Source organism: Molossus molossus, unplaced genomic scaffold (assembly GCF_014108415.1).
Source record: "Molossus molossus isolate mMolMol1 unplaced genomic scaffold, mMolMol1.p scaffold_m16_p_5, whole genome shotgun sequence".
NCBI lineage: Eukaryota > Metazoa > Chordata > Mammalia > Chiroptera > Molossidae > Molossus > Molossus molossus.
The window spans coordinates 24529592-24550623 of record NW_023425388.1 but is presented as its reverse complement, the minus strand read 5'-3'; the positions used below and the strand labels follow the sequence as shown (position 1 = coordinate 24550623).

At 38.1% G+C, this 21032-nt stretch overlaps 2 protein-coding genes across 3 annotated transcripts in view; both read left to right on the top strand.

Moving 5' to 3' along the window:
- GPR149 (G protein-coupled receptor 149) overlaps positions 1-7429 on the top strand; it is a 59895-nt gene extending 52466 nt beyond the window's left edge. The window contains exon 4 of the mRNA XM_036242278.1: positions 6857-7429. Coding sequence (XP_036098171.1) covers positions 6857-7429 — 573 coding nt within the window. The remainder of the gene's footprint in view (positions 1-6856) is intronic.
- Positions 7430-15906: 8477 nt separating this feature from the next.
- The window catches only part of DHX36 (DEAH-box helicase 36), a 46866-nt gene continuing 41740 nt past the window's right edge, over positions 15907-21032 (top strand). Inside the window, exon 1 of one of the 2 annotated variants that reach the window (XM_036242762.1) lies at positions 15907-16230. In XM_036242762.1, coding sequence (XP_036098655.1) covers positions 15988-16230 — 243 coding nt within the window. In that variant the 5' untranslated portion in view covers positions 15907-15987. The remainder of the gene's footprint in view (positions 16231-21032) is intronic. The other variant, XM_036242763.1, reaches the window with a different exon arrangement.

Below are 21032 nucleotides of genomic sequence, written 5' to 3'. Positions count from 1 at the left end.
CTCTTCTTAGTATACAGATCTTTTTATCATTATATAATAATCCTGTCTCTAGTAATTTTCTTTGTTCTATAGTATATTTTATCTGATACTAATATAGCATTTTTGCTTTCTTTGATTGATGTTTGCATGCTATATTTTTTCCATCCTTTTACTTTCAGCCTGACTATATCATCGTATTTGAAGTGAGGTCTGTGTAGACAGTATATCGTCAGGTCCTGTTTTTAATCCACTCCTGTATCACTGGTTTTCACTTAGTATATTTAGACCATTAGAATAAAATAGGGCAGAAGAATATGCTGTCTGAACAGGAAATGAAGACTTTACAAGTAGCATTACATTATCTATATCCTCCTAAGCTCCTTATATCAACTACTGGTGGCAGACACTAGCACTAGAAATCTCAAAAACATCATGGATTCCTCTCTCACCTCCTAATAATAGCTAATACTTATAGAGCACTTACTTTGTGTGAGGTACCCAGCCAATCATTTAACATACTTTAACACATTTACTCTTCCTATTTTGCAATTGAGATAACTGAAGCTTGGAGAGGTAAGGATCACAGAGATAGTGACTCAGCTGAGTTCAAAGGCAAGTAGGTGGATGTGCTTCTACAGCAGTATTTCACCATGACCCTCGAATCTCAAAAGTTTTATCTGCAATTCCCCAACAGTCCATCCCTCATCTGCCATTTCTACTACCAGTACTGAAGTTCAGATCCCCTTTTTGTTTCCACACAATGATTTTTTTTTAATTTCCTAATTGGTCTCCCTGCCCTCCTTCCTCCAATCTTCTTTCACAGGGTCCCAAATTATCTTCTTAGACCACAGGTAGCATAGTGGAAAGCATTTGAAATCTGAGCTGAGTTTAGATCACAGTTCAGAACTTAACTTCCTATGTAACCTAATCAAGTTACTTAACCTACTCTCACCTCAACTTCCTTATCTGTAAAATGGAAATAATTTTACCTTCCTTAAGGATTATGTTAAATTGGATTTCACATATAAGGTTCCAAGTGCAGTGTCTGCACATGGTAGACACTCCATGTATGTTATTTCCTTTCTATAAATGTGAAAACAAAATCCATCCTCCTTGCCTTTGAGATACAATCAGAACTTGTTGTCCAGGGCCCAACCTCTGTCTCCAGTCTCATTTCCCTCTACTGCGTCATCCTCTCCATATTGGACTTGCTTTGTTCTTATTGTTCCCTCATCCTAGAACACATTTTCTCTACTTCTCTGCCTAATGACATGATCTTTTCAGGCCCTATTTAGAAAACTTCACTTTCTTTGTGACTAAATTCCTCCTCTCCCTTGTTCCCCTAGGACACTGCAGGTACTAGCTGGATTAGGAGAGTGAGATGATATTTGTATTTTATCCGATAACACTATGCTTTGAAGTGGCAGAACAGCTAAGAGCAGAGGGTTTGAGAATGACTGTCCTTGATTTGGATTTGACTATGATATTTGCTAACTTATTTCCCTATGACTCAATTATGTCATCTATGAAATTGGGATGATGAGTATTTCTATTTTATAAGGTTGATCTGAAAAGTATATAAGAAAATGTACAGGGTGGGACAAATGTAGGTTATTTGTATAGAAAAATAATACAATAATTACTAAATAATAATATAAGAATAAATTATGTTTCCTGCACTTACAACTGTAGACCTACTTTTGCCCCACTCTCTCTATATAGTGTTTAGTGGTCTGATATATGGCTTGTGTTCAGGAGGACCACTAAATATTTGTTATGATAACTATCAATCCTACATCTGTTATCCAGTTGTGAGACTTTGTGTCATTAAAAATAAAAAGCTTAATTCATAGCTCAAAGGTCTATGAGGATTAAATGTGTTAAAACACCATGCCACACAGTAGGCCCTTAATAAAGGCTTGTATTTTCTTGTCCTTACTCTCTTTTCCTTAAACAATTCATGTGTCTTCTCTATTTTGATTTGCTAAACATTTAAATGAAGGTGAAAGGATGACATACAGAATATTTGGGAGTTGAATATGTGAAAATATAGTCATAACATAGTTTTAGATAAAATTCCAAAAGTAAATTATTAAAAATCTAGTTTATTGTTTGTTTCACAAAGTTCTCGCTCTTCCTGCAATTTTTTTTTTTTTTTTTTTTTAGTGTTCCTGTCTCTTCTCCTCCCAACCACCTTTGATGGTCCACAGGACTTATTTCTCAATTATTTTGCACTTTTACATACCTAAAAGTCACCTGAACCATCTAAAGACAATCTATATGATTTTAATTTACATTAAAATTGTCAGTCTCTTGAATTATTCACAAGTTAATAACAGAATTCTAGTTCCCAGGGCAGAAAACCCATAATTCACTCCTGGCTTAGGCAGATTGCTTGTACGGAGACAACATGATGCAGTGGAAAGAACACTTAACTGGGAGTTAAGAAACCTGAGACCTGGTACCAGTCCTGTTGTTATCAGCTGTGTGACCCTGGGCAAGTAGTTTCCTGTTCCAGGCTATCAGTCTCCCACTACAAAATGAGAAATCAGAACTGCATGGTCTCTGGTGAGTGTTAGGATCCTATAATATGTCTTTCTTGAGTGATTCAGATAATCAACAGAATACTTCACCTTGTGAGGAGAAAAATTTGGAGCAACTCTTCTATATCGCAATTTCACCCTGAATTCACCTAAAAGCTTACAGTGAAAAAATAAAAAAATGCAATATGCCCAAGGTCAGTAAATCTGAATCAATTATTACAGCAGATTATTTGTGCTAATGTGTTTACATGACATGCTTTCTCCTCCTAAAGCATTTTCTGAGGTTTAGAGACTCCTTTTCATTTTCAAACAAAAAGCTCTCAGCCACCTACACTCAGGAATATAGCAACAATGAATTATCATTATTCCTAACAGTTTATGCTAATTCACTGACTTTCAAATGGAAAGAAAGCAGAGACTACTAAATGAGTAGTTTTATGTTCTCTGAATCTATCATTTTTTATCATGCACTAAACCTACACATATAATTCAGTCCTCTAATAGTCTATTTAATTTTTATTTAAAAATATGTTCTAATATGTTCTTCTGATGTATTTGCAACTATTATCATTTATTACATAGTGCTGCTAAAATAAAAAAAATAAATTTTAAACAGCAACATATTAAAAAGATGATCATATATTTTTTTTTAATTTTACTTATTTATTTATTTACTTATTTATTTTTATTTTTTTCCCCTCTGCCCTCTTCCACCTCCACCCATCCCCCTTTACAGCACACTGGCAGTCACCACACTGTTGTCCATGTCCATAGTTCTCTTTTTTCTCTTTTTTGGTCAATCCGTCCACCCTCCAACCCCACTCCACCCCACTACCCCAGCAGAGCCGTCTCCCTGTTCTCTATGAGTCTGTCTCTATTTTGCTTGGTAGTTCAGTTTGTTCATTAAATTCCACTTATGAATGAAATTATATAGTACTTGTTTTTCTGTGATTGGCTTATTTCACTTAGCATAATATTTTCCAGGTCCATCCATGCTGTTGCCAAGGGTAACATTTTCTTCCTTTTTATGGCCGAGTAGTATTCCTCATTTAAATGTACCACAGCTTTTTTAATCCACTCATCTACTGATGGACACATGGGCTGCTTCCAGATCTTGGCTATTGTAAATAACATTGCAGTGAACATAGGGGTACATATATTCTTTCAAATTAGTTTTTTAGGTTTCTTCAGATAAATTCCCAGAAGAAGAATCACTGGGTTATAAGGCAGTTCCATTTTTACTTTTTTGAGGTAACTCCATGCTGTTTTCCACAGTGGCTGCACCAAATTGCATTCCTACCAACAGTGCATTCTTTCGTATGTCTATTGGCCATCTGTATGTCCTCAGAAGTATCTATTCGGGTCTTTTGTCTATTTTTATTTGGATTGTTGGTTTTTTTGGTGTTGAGCTTTACAAGTTCTTTATAAATTTTGGATTTATAAAGAACTTATCAGATGTGTCATTGGCAAATATGTCTTCCCATTCCATGGTTTTTCTTTTTATTTTGTTGATGGTTTCCTTTACTGTGTAAAAACTTGATAGTTTGCTGTAGTCCCATTTGTTAATTTTTTATGCTTTAGAAAGTTAAAATATGAAATCTAAAAAGCATACAAAGTCAGTGTTTCAGATTCATTCATTCATGCACACATTTATTCATTTAACAAATATGTTTTAAGGGGTTGTCATGTGTCAGCCACTGTGATAGATGGCGGAGAAAATAAACAGCAACAAGAACATGTTCCTTTCCCTTGAGGAGACTACATTCTATGTGGATTTGACAGCAATGCCACATAATTCTAGTCTCCAGAAGAAAAAGGGCAGTTATCAAACTCTGCAAAATGTCTATTTATATCTGTGTTTTAGTAATATTTTACATAAAACATTATATTAATTTCCTAGGGCAGCCATAACAAATTATCACAGACTTGGATGGCTTAAAACAACAGAAATCTATTGACTCACATTTCTGGAGGCCAGAAGTTAAAAATCAAAGTACAGGGCCATATTCCTCTGAGGCTCTAGGGGAGAATCCTTTCTTCTTGGCTTATGACAGCACAGTTCCAATTGCTGTCTTCTTCTTCCCATGTCCATGGTCTTTGTGTGATTCTATGTCCAATTTTTTTCTTTTCTTAAAAGGACATTGGAATTAGAGCTCACTCTAATCCAGTACGATGTTATTTAACTTGATTACATCTGAAGAGACTTTATTTCCAAATCAAGTCATATTCACAGGTTATGGGTGGATATGAACTATTCAACTCAATACAAAGATCAAGATAAATCAAACCAATGTTAACAGTCTTTTATGTTATCTGCTTCTTATACTTAATGTTAATTTTCTCTTCAAGTTTTATTGCTTTTTACTTTTAGTCTTTTTTGAAATGGTTCTTGAACTTTTTCAAAGGTTTGCAAATCTGGAGGCTACATTGTAGTTTGTGACTCAAGTCCTATATTAAATTTTTTTAAGTAAAATTCTTTATTTGAACTTCATGTTTACATTGACAGCTTGTTGGACTCAATGTTCGTAATACTTTTTCAATAAAATTTGTGAGGAGAATCTGACTAGTACAGACTCTGGTCACTTTGAAAGCACTATAAAATTTTGCCTGACTAGGACCAGAGGGCATTTTTCCTTTCTGATAATTAGTTTTTAAAAAAATTTTCTAGTCATAAGTACCATTCTCTGTGTTTTAAAAATATAAATGGAAAATAAGCTATAAACTAGTTGAAACACATTCTAATCAACCAAACCATTAGGACAATATATTGTGAAAGCACACACTAACCAGTTTGTCTCCTTTCTCCTAACCTGAAAACAGCACAAACCCGAATGCAGAACGTTGATTCACAAACCCCAAAAGCAAAACAAACCCCAAATGCAGCACAAACCCCCAAAGCAGCACAAACAACAAACTGACTTTCAAACTGAACTCAGGTTGACTAGGTTGACTACCATCATAGGCAACCCACACTCATTACCCTACCCTGTATCCTTGATCCCTTCAAGTAATATTTTGTAATTTCTGCCCCTCTGTTACCTAATCAACTTGCATGAGCAAAATCATCTGCAGCATCAAATAATTTAGAAATATAAAACATAACTGTTTAAATCCTTCCCCATCTACTTCCAGAAAAGCATCTGTTTTAAATATAACATAAAAGTTTAAATGTTTAGGCAAGTTTTTGTAGAGATATGGGGGAGTTCTCAAACATTGGATTTACTGTGATTTCTCTGTGGAAAAGTAAGCACACTGCAGCACAGTTCTAGTGACATTTGTGTGCTCAAACCTAACAGCTGAAATATTTTAGTACTTAACCTGAATCACAGTTTCATAGTTATCTTTCTTTCTGACATACTAAAGGGGGGGGGAGTACATTTTTATAACAAAGTCTGCATTTCTTTCAATTTATGCAAACTTCTTTTTTTTTTTATCTTCAACTGAGGACATTTTTCCATTTTTTGTTCAGATAGAGTGGGAGGGAGAGAGAGGAAGAGAGAGAGAGAGAGAAACATCGACGTGAAAGGGACACATCAAGTGGCTGCCACCTGCACAACCCAACCAGGGCCGGGGACAAACTGCAACCAAGGTACGCGCCCTTAGTGGGACCTGAACCTGGGTCTCTCTGGACTGCAGGCTGACGCTCTAACCGCTGAGCCAAACTGGCCAGGGCTTATGCAACCTTCTTCTTTTTTTTTTTTTTTCTTTCTTTTTTTTATCCTCACCCGAGGACATTTTTCCATTCTTTTGTTCAGATAGAGTGGGAGGGAGAGAGAGGAAGAGAGAGAGAGAGAAACATCGACGTGAAAGGGACACATCGAGTGGCTGCCACCTGCACGACCAACCAGGGCCGGGGACAAACTGCAACCGAGGTATATGCCCTTAGCGGGAACCGAACCTGGGTCTCTCTGGACCGCAGGCCGACTCTCTAACCGCTGAGCCAAACCGGCCAGGGCGCAAACTTTTTAATGTAACTGAATATGTAACAAAAATACAAAAGCAAATCCAGATTGAAAATTGCATTCAATTTGATGCTCATACTCTGCTCTTGAGAACATCTACTGCTGCCCATCAATACAAAAATTTGCCTTCAGCAGTAGAAATATGTCCCCTATCTTCAAGGAAATGTTCCCAACTGCCCTCATTTAGATGTTGTATTTGATCTTGGAGAAACTGAATGATGGCAGAATTTAAATCCCTTATCTGTAAAATGTATGTAGGGAAATAGATCTAAAATAGAAAACATTTACTATTTTGATGAGCAAAATTACTTTCTAAATGGCCTAATCTTAGAAAGTAGTTTTCAATACTAACCGTTTTATTTTTGTCCCCAGCGTTCCGGTGGTGGCCTTGCCATTCCCTTGTGTGCTTTCCAGGGGATGGTGTCTCTCCAAGCCCCAACAGGGAAAACACTGTCTCTTTCTACCTATGAGGTAAGCGCAGAAGGACAAAAAATAGCCCCAGCCTCTAAGAAAATAGAAGTCTATCGATCCAAAAGTGTTGGCCACGAACCAAACTCAGAAGATTCTCCGTCCACATTTGCAGACACCAGTGTAAAAATACACTTGGAGGTTCTGGAAATTTGTGATAATGAAGAGGCCTTGGACACTGTGTCAATCATTAGCAACATCAGCCAGTCCTCCACACAGGTCAGATCTCCATCCCTACGCTACTCACGGAAAGAAAACAGATTTGTTTCATGTGATTTAGGAGAAACGGCCTCATATTCTCTCTTTTTACCCACGAGTAACCCTGATGGTGATATAAACATCTCCATCCCAGACACCGTTGAAGCTCACAGGCAGAACAGTAAAAGGCAGCATCAAGAGAGGGATGGCTACCAAGAGGAAATCCAGTTGTTAAACAAAGCTTACAGGAAAAGAGAGGAAGAAAGCAAGGGTAGCTAGTGACCACGTGGTCCAACACAGGAGAGAATGGTTCTGCAACTTTAAACTGCTGAACAAACACCTTTGTTCTAAGGCTATTTGATTTCCTTTTTCACTTGTTGGTTTTACATAAGCTCTACAGATTTGTCAGTTAATTATTTTTAGTGAAAACAGCTGGACCTAGTGCAAACACTTAAGTGCTTTTGATGTATTAGCTTATAGATCACACATTGTGGTAATTACATAATGTGTTTCTTATCCAATTTCTAAAAGTCTTTTCTAAATCAAATCTTGGCCTAGTTTACTCATGTTTTGCTTATGTTTGTCAACTCCAGAGTAAACAAAAAATTGTATAAACTCAATGAGTATACTGTACCCATGCACGTTTCTACACATAATGTTGGGCTTTAAACCACAAGGGGGAAAAAAGACATTTGGGGAATGAAAGAAATGTAGTAAAACCCTTGGGTTGTATTTGAAGAGGTTTGCTGAAATGTGGTTAGGAAAGCAAGCTTATTACAATTACAGCTTTAGCTTTACACTGATGTCTAGGAAATGTATTCTTGTGTTAAATGGCAAATTAACTTTCAACTTCAAACCATGCATGTTCCTAGTCTGTAAATAGTTGTTTCCTTCATTTCTATGAAATATAGAGTCTTCAGTGAATTTTTTCTTTTCCTTTTCTCTTTAATATAACAGTGTTTTCCTTTTATCTTTTCAGTATTCAAGACTGCCCTTAAAACAAATATGTTTTGTTACAAATGGAATTAGAAATAATCATTGACTGAAACATTATTGGGAAAGATTGTAAACGTAAACTTCATCATTTCTAGAATTGTTTTGTCTCTTTGAATGGAAATTTAGAAAAACACTACCAGATTAAGTTCTGTGAGGTGCACCCAAGTAGCCTAACAAACTTCTAGGTAAAGCAGAGGAAAATCCTCTAAATCCAAAACAATAGTGCTCGTTTCTAAAGCTGTAGATTTGACAAACTTTCTTAGCCATTATTGGAGCATAGAAAATTTTAGTTCAAATATTATTCCAACTTTAGGTGTTTTTTAGTTTCTTTCCCAAAGATATGTGTATCTCAAGCAAAGAAACAATTTGATATATTTTATTAAATGATTGTTAGGTATACATTTCAAGATTAATAAAAATCGAGATTTAAAGAACACAAGAATTGTACTGGAAGACAGTAAGACCCCTTTTCTCTTCTGTGTTCCATCCCCCCGCTCCTTCGCCCCACTGGACTTGGGCCTACGCTGGGGCAACTGAAAAAACAACAACAAAAAACACCTTGGATACACTTAAAAGATCTGCTTCATTGACACAGTACCAGGATAATTTAGCCCAAAGCTCCAAAGCCATAGTTTGAAAGGCTAATCAGCATCCCATTACTAACCTGTAACACTTCAAACTGCAAGCCAACAGTAGTTCAATCAACAAAAACCCTCTACCGGGGCTGTGCCTAAGCATGAGTGGTTCCGCCTCATAAACCAGGTAAGAGAGGGGAAGGTTAAGCTACACCAGTAGAAAATCTACTTATTGTTTACTGTGATTGTGGTTGTAAAAATGTGTTTTTGGTATAAGAGAAAATTATATAATACCCTTATAGATATCTTGTGCTATATTTACATATCTTACCCTTGCATTATTATATTGTTCTTATTATTAATAAATACTATATTTCATATAATTTATCTCTTTTCTCTATAAATCATGTATCTGAGGACAAAAACTACTCGTTAACTAATAAAAATATCACCATCTGGTGGTGACTCCTATAAACTGAAAAGACATAAGCTCTGACACTCCCTAGAAATATAAACACATAATATATAATCCCAAACACTTCCAAGAGTTGTGACTGACAGAGCCAACCATTTTGAAGACAGCAAGCATCACAGTATTACTCAGAATATAATAAAAAAGAGACCTGGTATGCATTATTTAGAAGCTTTTCTCAACGTGGTTCTGTGGTATTGCATTTCATAAATAGTTTTAATTTCTCATACTAGTCAGCTCCTTTCATTTACTTATTACATAACATTTAATGAATGCCTATCACATGCTAAATATTGGTCTAGGTAATTAGGATTATAATTGTGAACAAAAACAAAACAAATATAAATATATTGTGTGTTTGAGCCAACTGCAAATTTAGAGAACATAGTCCACACAAAACTTCCCTCAATTCTGACACCAACTGTAATTTCCGAATGTTCCCCAAACCACTATCAGTTTTAATAGTTCACCAAAAGGACTCACAGAACTCATTGGAAACTGTAATACTAACAGTTATGGAGAATTACATGGCAAGAATACAGATTTAAATCAACCAAGAGAAGAAGCACACACAGCAGAATCCAGAAAAAGTCTTGGAGCTTCTGTGTCCTCTCCACATGGAGTCATGGGTAGCTCTCCTGGCATCAGTGTGTGTACCTATCTTGGTTGTACAGTGGCAAGAACTGGGCTAGGAAGCAAAAAGTTTAATTTCATCCACTGATTCTGTTCTTCATTCAGAAAGAACGTCCTTAAAGGATTTGGGTAGACCAAAGGTTCCATTTCTTGGATCAGGAGACCTCAATGTTCACCAATTTTAGGATTAGGAAAAATACTGATTTGTCTAAAAGACTCCTCAAAGGTAAGTAAGGCAAGAGAAGCTAATGGTGGAAACTGACATACAAGAGGACAGATCAATTTGAGATAATAAAAAAGTAAAACTTCCTAAAATTCCAGGGGAATACAAGGCTGCAATGAGTAATTTTTCTCTTTAGCACAAACATTGTATATAGTGCAATCTATAATGAGAGATTTTATATATAATTTTAAAATATGGTCTGCTTGCAAAGCTCTAAGCAGGAAATGTGGGAAAAGCAGAGATGGGGAAGATGGTCATAATACAAACACATCTTCCCTTCTTTCTCCCCCATATGCCCTCCACATTCTCCTATGATAATAAGGCCTTGTTGTTCTTCTACTTCCTATGTGCCAGTGGTTTCCATTTCTTCATATCACCCTTCCTAAGGCAAACTTCACTACGTCTCCTCCCTTTGAAATGTCTACTGGAGAGCTTGGCTTATGGGGGTAAAATTCAAAATATATCCATTTAGTATTTTTTAAATATTTCTGATAAACAGAGAAGTTGAGGTTATAATGATCAAAAATAGAAGTTTTATAAAGCAAGGAGGCATGGCAATGTGTAGACAACTAGTTTTTTCCTAACTTTCGTAAGACTGCAATATTTATGATCTATATCAGTAATAGCCATATTCTTTCCTTGGAGAGGTCTCATTCTTTTTAGTCTTTCTGTTCCTTGAGTTTCTTGACCTAACTGTAGTGAAACAGAGAAAAAAAATAGTATCTATTTATAGTACCTGACATAAAATAAGCACTCCTTAAATGCTACTTATAGTATTATAATTCCTTTTCCTACTTCTGGTTGTCACATGGACAACAGCAGGAGTGCCTGAGGTGCCACATGAGAAGTCTGTAAAACTGTCATCATGCAGTGTAACATGGCTTTGGAGAGGGCCTGAATTAGCACATATAGCAGATTGTATCTTCCAAAGATGAGCACAATATCTCCCAACCCACATGCTTTTCTCGCCACCCTATGGGCATAGGGTGGTGAAGCCTAACTGCCCTTTTACCTGGGTGAACACCTGTAACTGACTCAACTAATAAAGTATAGTGGACATGACTTCCGAAGCCAATTAATCAAAATGTCACCCTGCTTTGTGACACTTGCTCTTGGAACCCACCTGCTATTCTGTGAGGAGGCTGAAACTACGCCCACATAGAAGCCAAGTGGGGGAGAGGCTCTGTGTAGGTGTTCCAGCCCATAGCCTTTCAAGGTTCTAGCTCCAAACCAGCATCAACCACCAGATGTTTGAGTGAAGATGTCTGCAATGATTCCAGCCCCCGCTATCAAGTGATCCCACTGCAAAGAGGGAAGAAAGAGTAAAAAAGGCCTTAGAGAGAGTGGAACCTTATAATTACCTGAATCGAACAAAAATATGAGCTGGCAATTTAATGATGTTCGCTCTATTTCCTTATCGCCTAGCAAGGAGAAAATTTAGAGATTAGATTTCTAATAAACGAACAAACAACCCCCCCTACATTTCCTTTGTCCATCTCAGTTGTATTTTCAATAAATTTATAATTTTACTACAAGTTATAAAAACAAATCATTCTCTACAAATTCATTTTCAGTGTAACTAAACTTTTCCAGTTTGAATTAAAAATTTTTATATGAAAAGATTCTGTACTGAGTTATTTAATATATTCTTCCAGATATAAGAAACAAACATGTTCTCCCCTTTCCCATCCTTATACAGCCAGATTTTTATATTCTATAGAGGTCTAAGATTACTTATATCAGCATATCCTCTCCTTTCCCCACTCCAAGAGGAAGTAAGATTCAATTAAGAGTTCAATTTTGCAAAGGAACACTAAAAAAAACATCCCCACCCAGGTCTTCATGAATATTAGACCCATGAAAAATTACACAAGAGTTGTTTCACAGGGTTGGGGTAAAGAAGATGAAGAATAAAAGAGTCCCTGAGACTTGGAAAACTGTGATTGTTTCCCACAGTGGTGTGTAGCTCACCCTTGCTGCATTTCAGAGGTGGCTGACCTGGGAGGTGGATGCCTATGGAAGCTAGATATCAAACACTGTGGGTTTGAAAACAAATGATCAATGGAGAGAACATTGAGAGAGACTTCTTTTAGCCTCACCAGAGCACACAAATGGAAGAGCACCAGTGAGAATAACAATGACAATTATAATGAACCAGTCACACCATTTGTTTCTGGCATTAGGTGACCTGAGAATTCTTGTGATTCCAACCAGACAGCAAAAAATATTCAAGTACCAAATTACATCTTTCTTCTGACCAATATCTTTCTGATTTTTCCTTCAGAAACAACGTTTGGTGCAGATTTTTACTACAATGACATTTGTGCTAAGTGCCTGCCTAAAGCAATAGCCTCAATCAATACCGTGCTAAATTAGTAATTTTAAATTCATAACTAAGATTCTGCTTAGGATCAATAAACATGAGGTGAAGAGAAATAATACAATTTATCAGAAAAAAAAGAAATAACATGACTTCTCTCTGGGGTTTTCATGAGGATTGTAGGAAATATGGATTGTCATTACTCTATTGCTGCCACACTACATTACCACAAACTGATTCTTAACTAACATAAATTTACTATCTTATGGTTATATGGCATAGAAGTTTTGACAAGGGTCCTCACTGCCATTGCCAGGATATTCCTTTCTGGAAGCCCCAAGGGAGAATCCGTTTCCTTTTTCAGCTCTTATTGGCTCACAGTCCCCTTCCTCCATCTTCAAAGCCAGCAGCAGCTGGTTGAATCCTCATGTCACATCACTATGAACTTCCCTTCTGCCTCCCTTTTCCACTTTGAAGGACTCTTAACTACCAGGCTCACCCAGATAATCCAGCATAACATCCCCATTTTATGATCAGCTGATTAGCAACTCTAAATTCCCTTGGCCATGTAATGTAACACATTCACAGATTCCAGAAATTAGGATTGAACATTTTTGGGGATCATTATTCTGCTAATCACAAACATGAATCACACAGCCCACTTCTTAGCAAATGCTGAGAGAACAATAAATGCTAGTTCTCTTCTCCACTTACTCTCTGTATTAGTCTGCTCAGGTTGCCATAACAAAATACCACAGGTTTAAGCCTCAGTGACACAAACAACAGAAACGTATTTCTCACAGTTCTGGAGGCTGGGAAGTCTAAGATCAAGATGCCAGCTGTTTCGATTTTTGGTGAGAGCTGTTTTCCTGGCTTGGAAACACATTTTGTCCTCATATGACCTTTCTTCTGAGGAAAGAATGAGCAAGCTCTCAGTTGTTTTCTTTTTTAACAATTTGTTGAACATTTTTTTATTTTTTTATTTAATTTAATTTTTTTTTTATCCTCACCTGAGGACATCTTTCCATTTTTTTGCTCAGACAGAGTGGGAGGGAGAGAGAGAGAGAGAGAGACAGAGAAACGTCGATGTGAAAGGGACACATCGAGTGGCTGCCACCCGCATGACCAACCAGGGCCAGGGACAAACTGCAACCAAGGCACGTGCCCTCAGCGGGAACCGAACCCGGGTCTCTCTGGACCGCAGGCCGACGCTCTAACTGCTGAGCCAAACCGGCCAGGGCTCTCAGTTGTTTTCTTACAAGAAATTGGGTCTCACCTTTATGATCTAATTTAATTATGTCCTCCGAGGCCATATCTCCAAATACGGTCACACTGGGTTACTTAGGGCTTCAACATATGAATTTTGAGGGGACATATTCAGTCCATAACACATATAACAGTCCACACTCTTTCTGCCTACTATCTGCAATTTACCCACCTAATATTACCTATCAAATAACCCACATATTGTCATATCAGGTGTGCACAATGGGTACTTTAATTAAAACTATGAATGTCTATGGTTTTAATATTTGCCGAGAACTCCCAAATGTATAATCTCAGTCTGCTTTCTCTGATCTTAAACTCATATAACCAACTGCTTTCTAGACATCTTAATTTGTATGTTTCATAGACTCCTCAAATTCTACATACATTATTTAAACACATTATCTCAACCCTCCCCCCAACCAAAAAAAATTCTCTTGGTTCTATGTTCCTCATTTCAAGATATACTACTACCTCATTTGATAGCCTTTCAAATCATAAACTCAAAAGTCTAATTTTCCACACTCAATAAGTCATCAAATCTTAACAATTTTATCTCTTAATATCTCCTGATTCCAGTCCTTCCCATATTCCATCTTGCCTCCCTATATCACAGCCTGTTAACTAGCCTTTCTACATCCACTCTTGCCTCTTCCATTCCTTTTTACTCAAAGGAGCCAAAGTAATCACTTCCCTACTTAAAGTGAACTCTTGCTATTTACGTGGCATATAAGGTCCTCCATTATCTTATATGCCACATAAGATCTTTGTCCTTCTCCATCAGTCTTTAAGTTTCAGTGTAGTGTTTTCTTACTCCCCAATGTTTTATCATCTCGCTTTGTACACATTGTTCCCTTCACCTCTAATAATCTTTCCCTTCTTCATTAGTCTGGGGAAAGTCTACTTATATGGAAATCCATTACTTAACCTCTCATTCTTTAGAAAGGACTTACCCGATTCCTAAGAATTCCTAAATTAAATTCTTTTTGCTGTAACATCTCATGCTGCTGGGGAAGAAAAATTTTTTCCTCCACCCTCCTAGGTTTAGCTTTTGCAGACCTGCAATTAAGCTGACAAAAGACAGACAAGCAAGAGGACAGACAGACTTAGTTATACCTAAGGGAGTTCACATAAAAGTGTGACTCAAGAAGGGAGTTAAATTTGGGGCTTAATGGCATCTTAACTGAGGCAGGAGAAGTGGAAGAAAAGGTAACTTGTGGGAAAGCAAAGGACTTTTAGGAAAGATAAATGGGCTCTATAAGAATAAATGGAAGATATGATACTTTTGTGATAATGTCTGTTTAGGTGTGGTGCTGACTTCTAGCTTCCAGTAGTAAGGGTCAATCTTCCCTGGTTGCTCCCCAAGGAAAGAGATTTATGAAAATTGAGTTCTTTTAGGAGGCTCTGCTTTCAGGCAGATGAGCAATTTTAGGAAATCAATGCCTCTGCTCAAAATACATTTTATGCCACAGAGGCAGTATTCTGGACCCCTTCTCAGCTTACAGCATTTTACTTTCTTAACTCATACACACTGATTTCTTTACCCTATTATTTTCTCAAGATTGCACACAGATGAAAGCTGATGTCCGACCTGTTTTATTCAGTGATTATCCACCAGAGCCTTTAAAGCAATTAAATATGTAAGTAAACTGGTATCCCCTGGTGAACATCCACGCCTGTGTGACTCAGTCCCTTGATTATTCAAGAACAGCTAGACATTTAGTGGCCTGGTCAATCAACAATAGATAACTTTGTATGAACATATGAATCTTCAACTGATGTTTTATTTAATTGCCTAACCGCTCTGTCCTGAATTTGGGTAGACATGCTCATCTTATGCTGTTGGATAAAGGTAGTAAATAGTGGTAATCTTTTTTACAAGACAGGGACATTTTTATACTTAATTTTTGAAACAGGTGCCAGGCTGTTTCCAAGACATAGCACTAGAAAAAAAAGATATGAACTCATTTCATTTCTTTAGGGACTTTTAGGAGAGAATGCATGGTCCTGGTTCTTTCACTGTGTCAATTGATGTTTTACCATTTAGAATAAGAAAGTAAAACCCATTTCCTCACGTGTTGGGCGTAGGGAAAGAAACCTGTGGGCCTCTTGCTCGCTCTCCCTCCAGACGCACACAGGTAAACGACGGAGGGGACATCAAGTAGGACCTCTCTAGAGTCAACCTCCCTTTTGCTGGTGACGTCACCGGAAATGACTTACTGTGACGCTCAAGGGCCCGCCCCCTGGCGCTGGGCGCCGGAAGCAAAGCGGAAGTGGACATGCACTCACTTCCGGCCCCGGTCGCCATTTCTATCGGTTACAGGTCCTCACGCGTTGTAGACCGCTGGGACAATGAGCTATGACTACCATCAGAACTGGGGCCGCGATGGCGGGCCCCGCAGCTCCGGCGGGGGCTACGGAGGGGGCCACGGAGGGGGCCACGGAGGAAACCGAGGCTCCGGAGGCGGCGGCGGCGGCGGAGCGGGTGGTCGAGGAGGCCGAGGCCGACATCCTGGGCACCTGAAGGGCCGCGAAATCGGCTTGTGGTACGCGAAGAAGCAGGGACAGAAGAACAAGGAAGCCGAGCGGCAGGAGGTAATCTGAGGCTCTGTAGTGCAAGGACAGGAGGCGGGATAGCTTTGCTTTTCTGTCCCGCCGTCCCCTAACTTTTTCTTTGCTTTTTTTTGTTTGTTTCTTAACTTGGTTTCTTAACTGATATAAGTGCTTTGTGGCGTGAATATGCAAAGGTGTTACGCTAAAGCTCCCTGCAGGGGATGTTTTATGGCTTCACGTGAGCCATGCGCGTCTGATCCGTAGGATTTACGGGTGCTGAATGTACGCTCTGCCTAAGAACGTGAGAACCGTGGACAAAGCAGATGTTGATTTCAGGTTCCAACCGAAATTAACTTCATTGTGATGTCATTGTCGTAGTATCTCTGGTCGCCTTTTCCCTTAGAATAATTATGGTCACTTTTATTTAAGATTTTTGCCCGATGAATTCTCAGCTAGCGGACCTTCTGCATTAGATATAGATTTGCGAAGAACAAAAGCTGCCAAGACTGTTTTGAATGCAGATCGTTCAGAAGAGACCAGCTTTCATTTTTAGTATTAAAACAGCCACAAATCCACAGTAGCTTTCTAAGAACTCTTTATCAAATTTTATTTACCTGTGTCATGCAAGGCTTTGTGCATGTTTGTATGGGGATCTGAAGAAATAAGATATTCAAGTAACTTACAGTCTAGTTGGGAAAATAAGATCTAAACGGATGAAAAGTTAAATAATCAGGAATAGCTGTTCATTATTTCCAGTGGAAACCAGTTAATGTGATTGATCATTATGAATGGAACTCTTGATTTTCAACCCCACTCCAAACCTCCTCCATTTTAGTAAATATCACTACCATTTATTTATTCACATGCCAGGGCCAAAATGAGATTTATCTGTGATTCTTTTCTTTCATTTCAGCAAATCTGTCTGTTCTGCCTTCTTAATACATCCCAAATCGAATCACAGTAATTACCATAGGTCAAGCCACTGTTTTGTTTTCTGTTCCTGGTGTCCCTGCTGGTGCTCTAGCTTCCACTAATTGTCCTTTGTAGATCACTCATGGTGATCTTTCAAAAGCAAAACACTGATCATCTCATTCTCTTAGGTCACAAGTTGAGATTAGAAGACTGGTTCACTTCTGTCTCAGTCTAATACATTTCAGTGGCATCCTAGCATGTTTTCCAGGAATCTTGGTAATCTAGCTTTAACAGCACAGGTTTCCCTTCATGTACTTATCTTTTTGAGCTCAGTCCTTAATCTGATGTAATTATTATAATGACATTTGTAAACATAGTGTAATGTTTGTTTTGTTTTTCTTGCAGTTCTCATACTATTCTACTGTCCAGAATGTCTTCATATTCTCTATCCAAATATGAGCATTATTTAATAATTGGTTCATCCTACCTCTTTGACTACCTTCAGCCATATGCAATTGCTTCCTAGTCAGAATTTCCCTAGCTTTGACTTCTTCTTCTTCTTTTTCTTTTTTTTTTTTGATATTTTGTTCAGATAGAGTGGGAGGAGGGAGAGAGAGAGAGAGAGAGAGAGAAACATCAATGTGAAAGGGACACATCGAGTGGTTGCCACCCACACGACCCAACCAGGCCAGGGCCAAACTGCAACCGAGGCACGCGCCCTTAGCGGGAACCGAACCCGGGTCTCTCCAGACTAACCGCTGAGCCCTACCGGCCAGGGCCATAGCTTTTACTTCTTAAGTAATCTCTGTATTTACGAAGTGAATGTATTCTTGTGATACACTCTTACTCTTTCTTTCAACAAATATTTATTGAAGATCTAATAATATGTTTGAGATAGTATCTTAGGCACCATATTGATATAATGGATACAGTTCCTACCTTACAGAGATTGTGGTGTATTAGGGCCTATGGATAGTTAGAATATGATGTTAAAGTATTAGGATAAGGAGAATGTAGACTGTCATCTAACTCATATACTAGGAGAATTTTGGAGGATTTTCAAGAGGAGGTAACCGTTGACAGCAAAGTGTGTGTATGTTTGTGATTTGTGGTTTGGAAAAGGATTGTCAGGCAGAGGCAGTAGTACGTGCCACAACATGGTCAGGAAGAACATGTTCAAGGACCTGGAAGAGGATGAGCATGGAGTGGGGATGAAATGAGGGTAGACAGTGGCTTTCAAACTTACCATTTCCCACAAAAAGGAATATATTTTGAATTGCAGCCCAATACACACACACACACAGATATATAGTTGTACAAAAAGTTTCATGTAATAATACTTAATTACCTGTACATTGTTCTAAGTTTTGTTGCTGTTTGTACTTTTTTATTAATACTAGTCATGATCCTTTAATTTTACAAATAGCAATGTTAAAAGTCCTGGGCTAGAAAAATAAGCAAGGCTTTGAAATTCATTGACTTCTCCCTAAGAACATCATCAAGCCATTAAAACATTTTAAGCAAAAAGAAAGAAGGAAGAAAGGAGATGGAAAGAAGAAATGAAATGATTAGATTTATGTTCAGATTACTGTGGTAGCAGTGTAGAGAATGGATTGAAAAGAGGCAATCCTGGCACATGGAGACCAGTTAAGTAGCCCTTGGAGTAATTAAGGTGAGAAATGATGGCTTGACAGGACAGTTGCAGTGGAAAGAAGGGAAGTGGACAGATAAAAGTGATTTAGTGGGTAGACTCAAAATGATTTTTATCTGGAAGGAATGGAAAAATGACACCTTTATGATTATGTAAGGAATAAGGAACAGACTTGATGAAGGAAGAGGATGGCCTCAGCTTACGGATACTGAGTTTGACATTGTTACAGGGCATACAAGTGGTGATTTCAGGGAGGTAGAAGGCTGTATGGATCTGATGCCTAGAGACATCTAGTCTGCAGGTGAACGTTCGGCAGTTTGCAGGCTTATGGACAGTAATTGGACGGTAAGAAGTGGGGCGCAGGCCTGACTTCTGTAGACCATTGCTTTCTCAAGCCTGGCTTCTTGTAGAATGTAGAACTGGACGAGGGTCAGAGATTCTACTTTTCTCACAGGTTCCCAGATGATGCTGCTGATCTGTACATGACTCAGGCTGTACAATGTAGAACAGAAAAATTTGAGCCACAGCCCCAGGAAGAGAAGCTTACCAAAGAATCTAGGAACGGGCAGCCAGAGACGAGAAAAATGAGATAGGTGTTATTTTGAAATCCAGGAGTATTATGTAAGGGAGAAAAGAATACATAAAAAAGAGAAAGTAATCAATAGTGGCAAACACTACACAGATGTCAAGTAAGGTAAGAGCTCAGAATATCTATTGGATTTAGGAATAGGGTCATTGGTGACATTGATGAGAGCCCTTTCTGTGGAGTGGTGGAAATACAAACTAGATTGCAGTTGGGTAGCTGGTAAAGGAGAGATGAAGAAATTGAATGCTTTCAAGCGGTTTTACTATGAAGAGAAAGAAGAAAAATTGGGCAATAGCTGATAGGAATGGGAGAATTCAAGAAAGGATTTTTTTTTGTTTTGGTTTTAGTTTTAAAAGTGAAGAAATTTGGCATTGTTCGTACTGATGCTGTGGAGTCAGTGTATTCTATATCAGAATTAGACCAAATCATGCTGCAGTAGTAAACAGTCCCCAAATCTGAATGGCTTATCAAAACAGAAGTTTGTCTACTGACATCCCTTAGCCATTGGAGTTCAGTTGAGAGTTTTCATTACCAGAACGAGGCTCCTAGGGCCTCCACATTTAGAGCATAGCTGGTTTTGGTGGCAGCCAGGAGGGAGCACAGTGAATCACCCCTGATTCTTGGAGACTCCCATTCACATGGCCTTGCTTAACTCGGGTGGGAAAATGCAGTTCTACCATATATCTAGAAGGAAACAAACCGGAATATTGATCAATAGCCTAATGACTACTAAAGAGAGAGATTTAGGAAAGGAAGATACATTTCAATAGTAGGATATAGCCCTGGGGAAGTGAAAGGAATTGAGTGGATTCAGGTGGAGAAATGAACTATAAGCAGGAAAATGAAAATTTTAACAGGAAGGAAAAGTGATGGCTTCTGATACTGGTGTGTTTAGGTTTGGTTGCAAGCAGTTGAGGAGTTTTCCTTCGGTTTTGGTTTCTTTGTGAATACTGTCTATGACATTATGAGGGTGAACAGGAAGGTGGTATTGGTGTGTTACAGAAAGGAGAAAGTTTGAAATAGTTACAGATAATTAGAATCTGGTAAGATAGATGTAGAAAATTTGTTGGACATTATTGAGGATCTGCTTTGCCAGGAATTCAGAGTTAGAAGCCGAAAGACTATTTGAGGCTGTCGGGGGCGAGGGGGGAGATAATAAAAAATAAATCAAGTAGTCATGAACATAAAATGTGTGTGAGATTTTCCAGACTGGGGTGAGGTAAAGTGAAGGGTGATGGGACTGGAAGGTTAGGAGGGAGGCAGCCTATACATTCTGCACTGCCTGTAGCCTCTGGACCCTCAATATGTGGAGAACCTCATTAAAATTAATTTATAAAAATGTAAATTGTGTTTTTACTAAAAGGTATCAATTATGTTTTGATACTTCATTTTTCAATCATCCCGCCTTTTTGTGGATATCTTAAACTCATGTAACATGGTGAGGATGTGAACCTTTGTTCTGCTAGTAGAGGTAAAAGCTCTAGGAGAAGTAAAAGCTGCAAAATGTAAAGTTCTAGCTGGTTTAAGAAACACTTTTAGTGTGAATGAGTTGCAGTTGGAAAGAAATTATTTTCCTGATAGACATTATATAATCTCTTTGCCATTTTGAAAATGAATGAAAGCCCTTGATGTAGTTGGAAAGGGTGTAAAAATTAAGAAGCTTTATTTGAAAGAGACTTTATGTCCTGGGCCTTC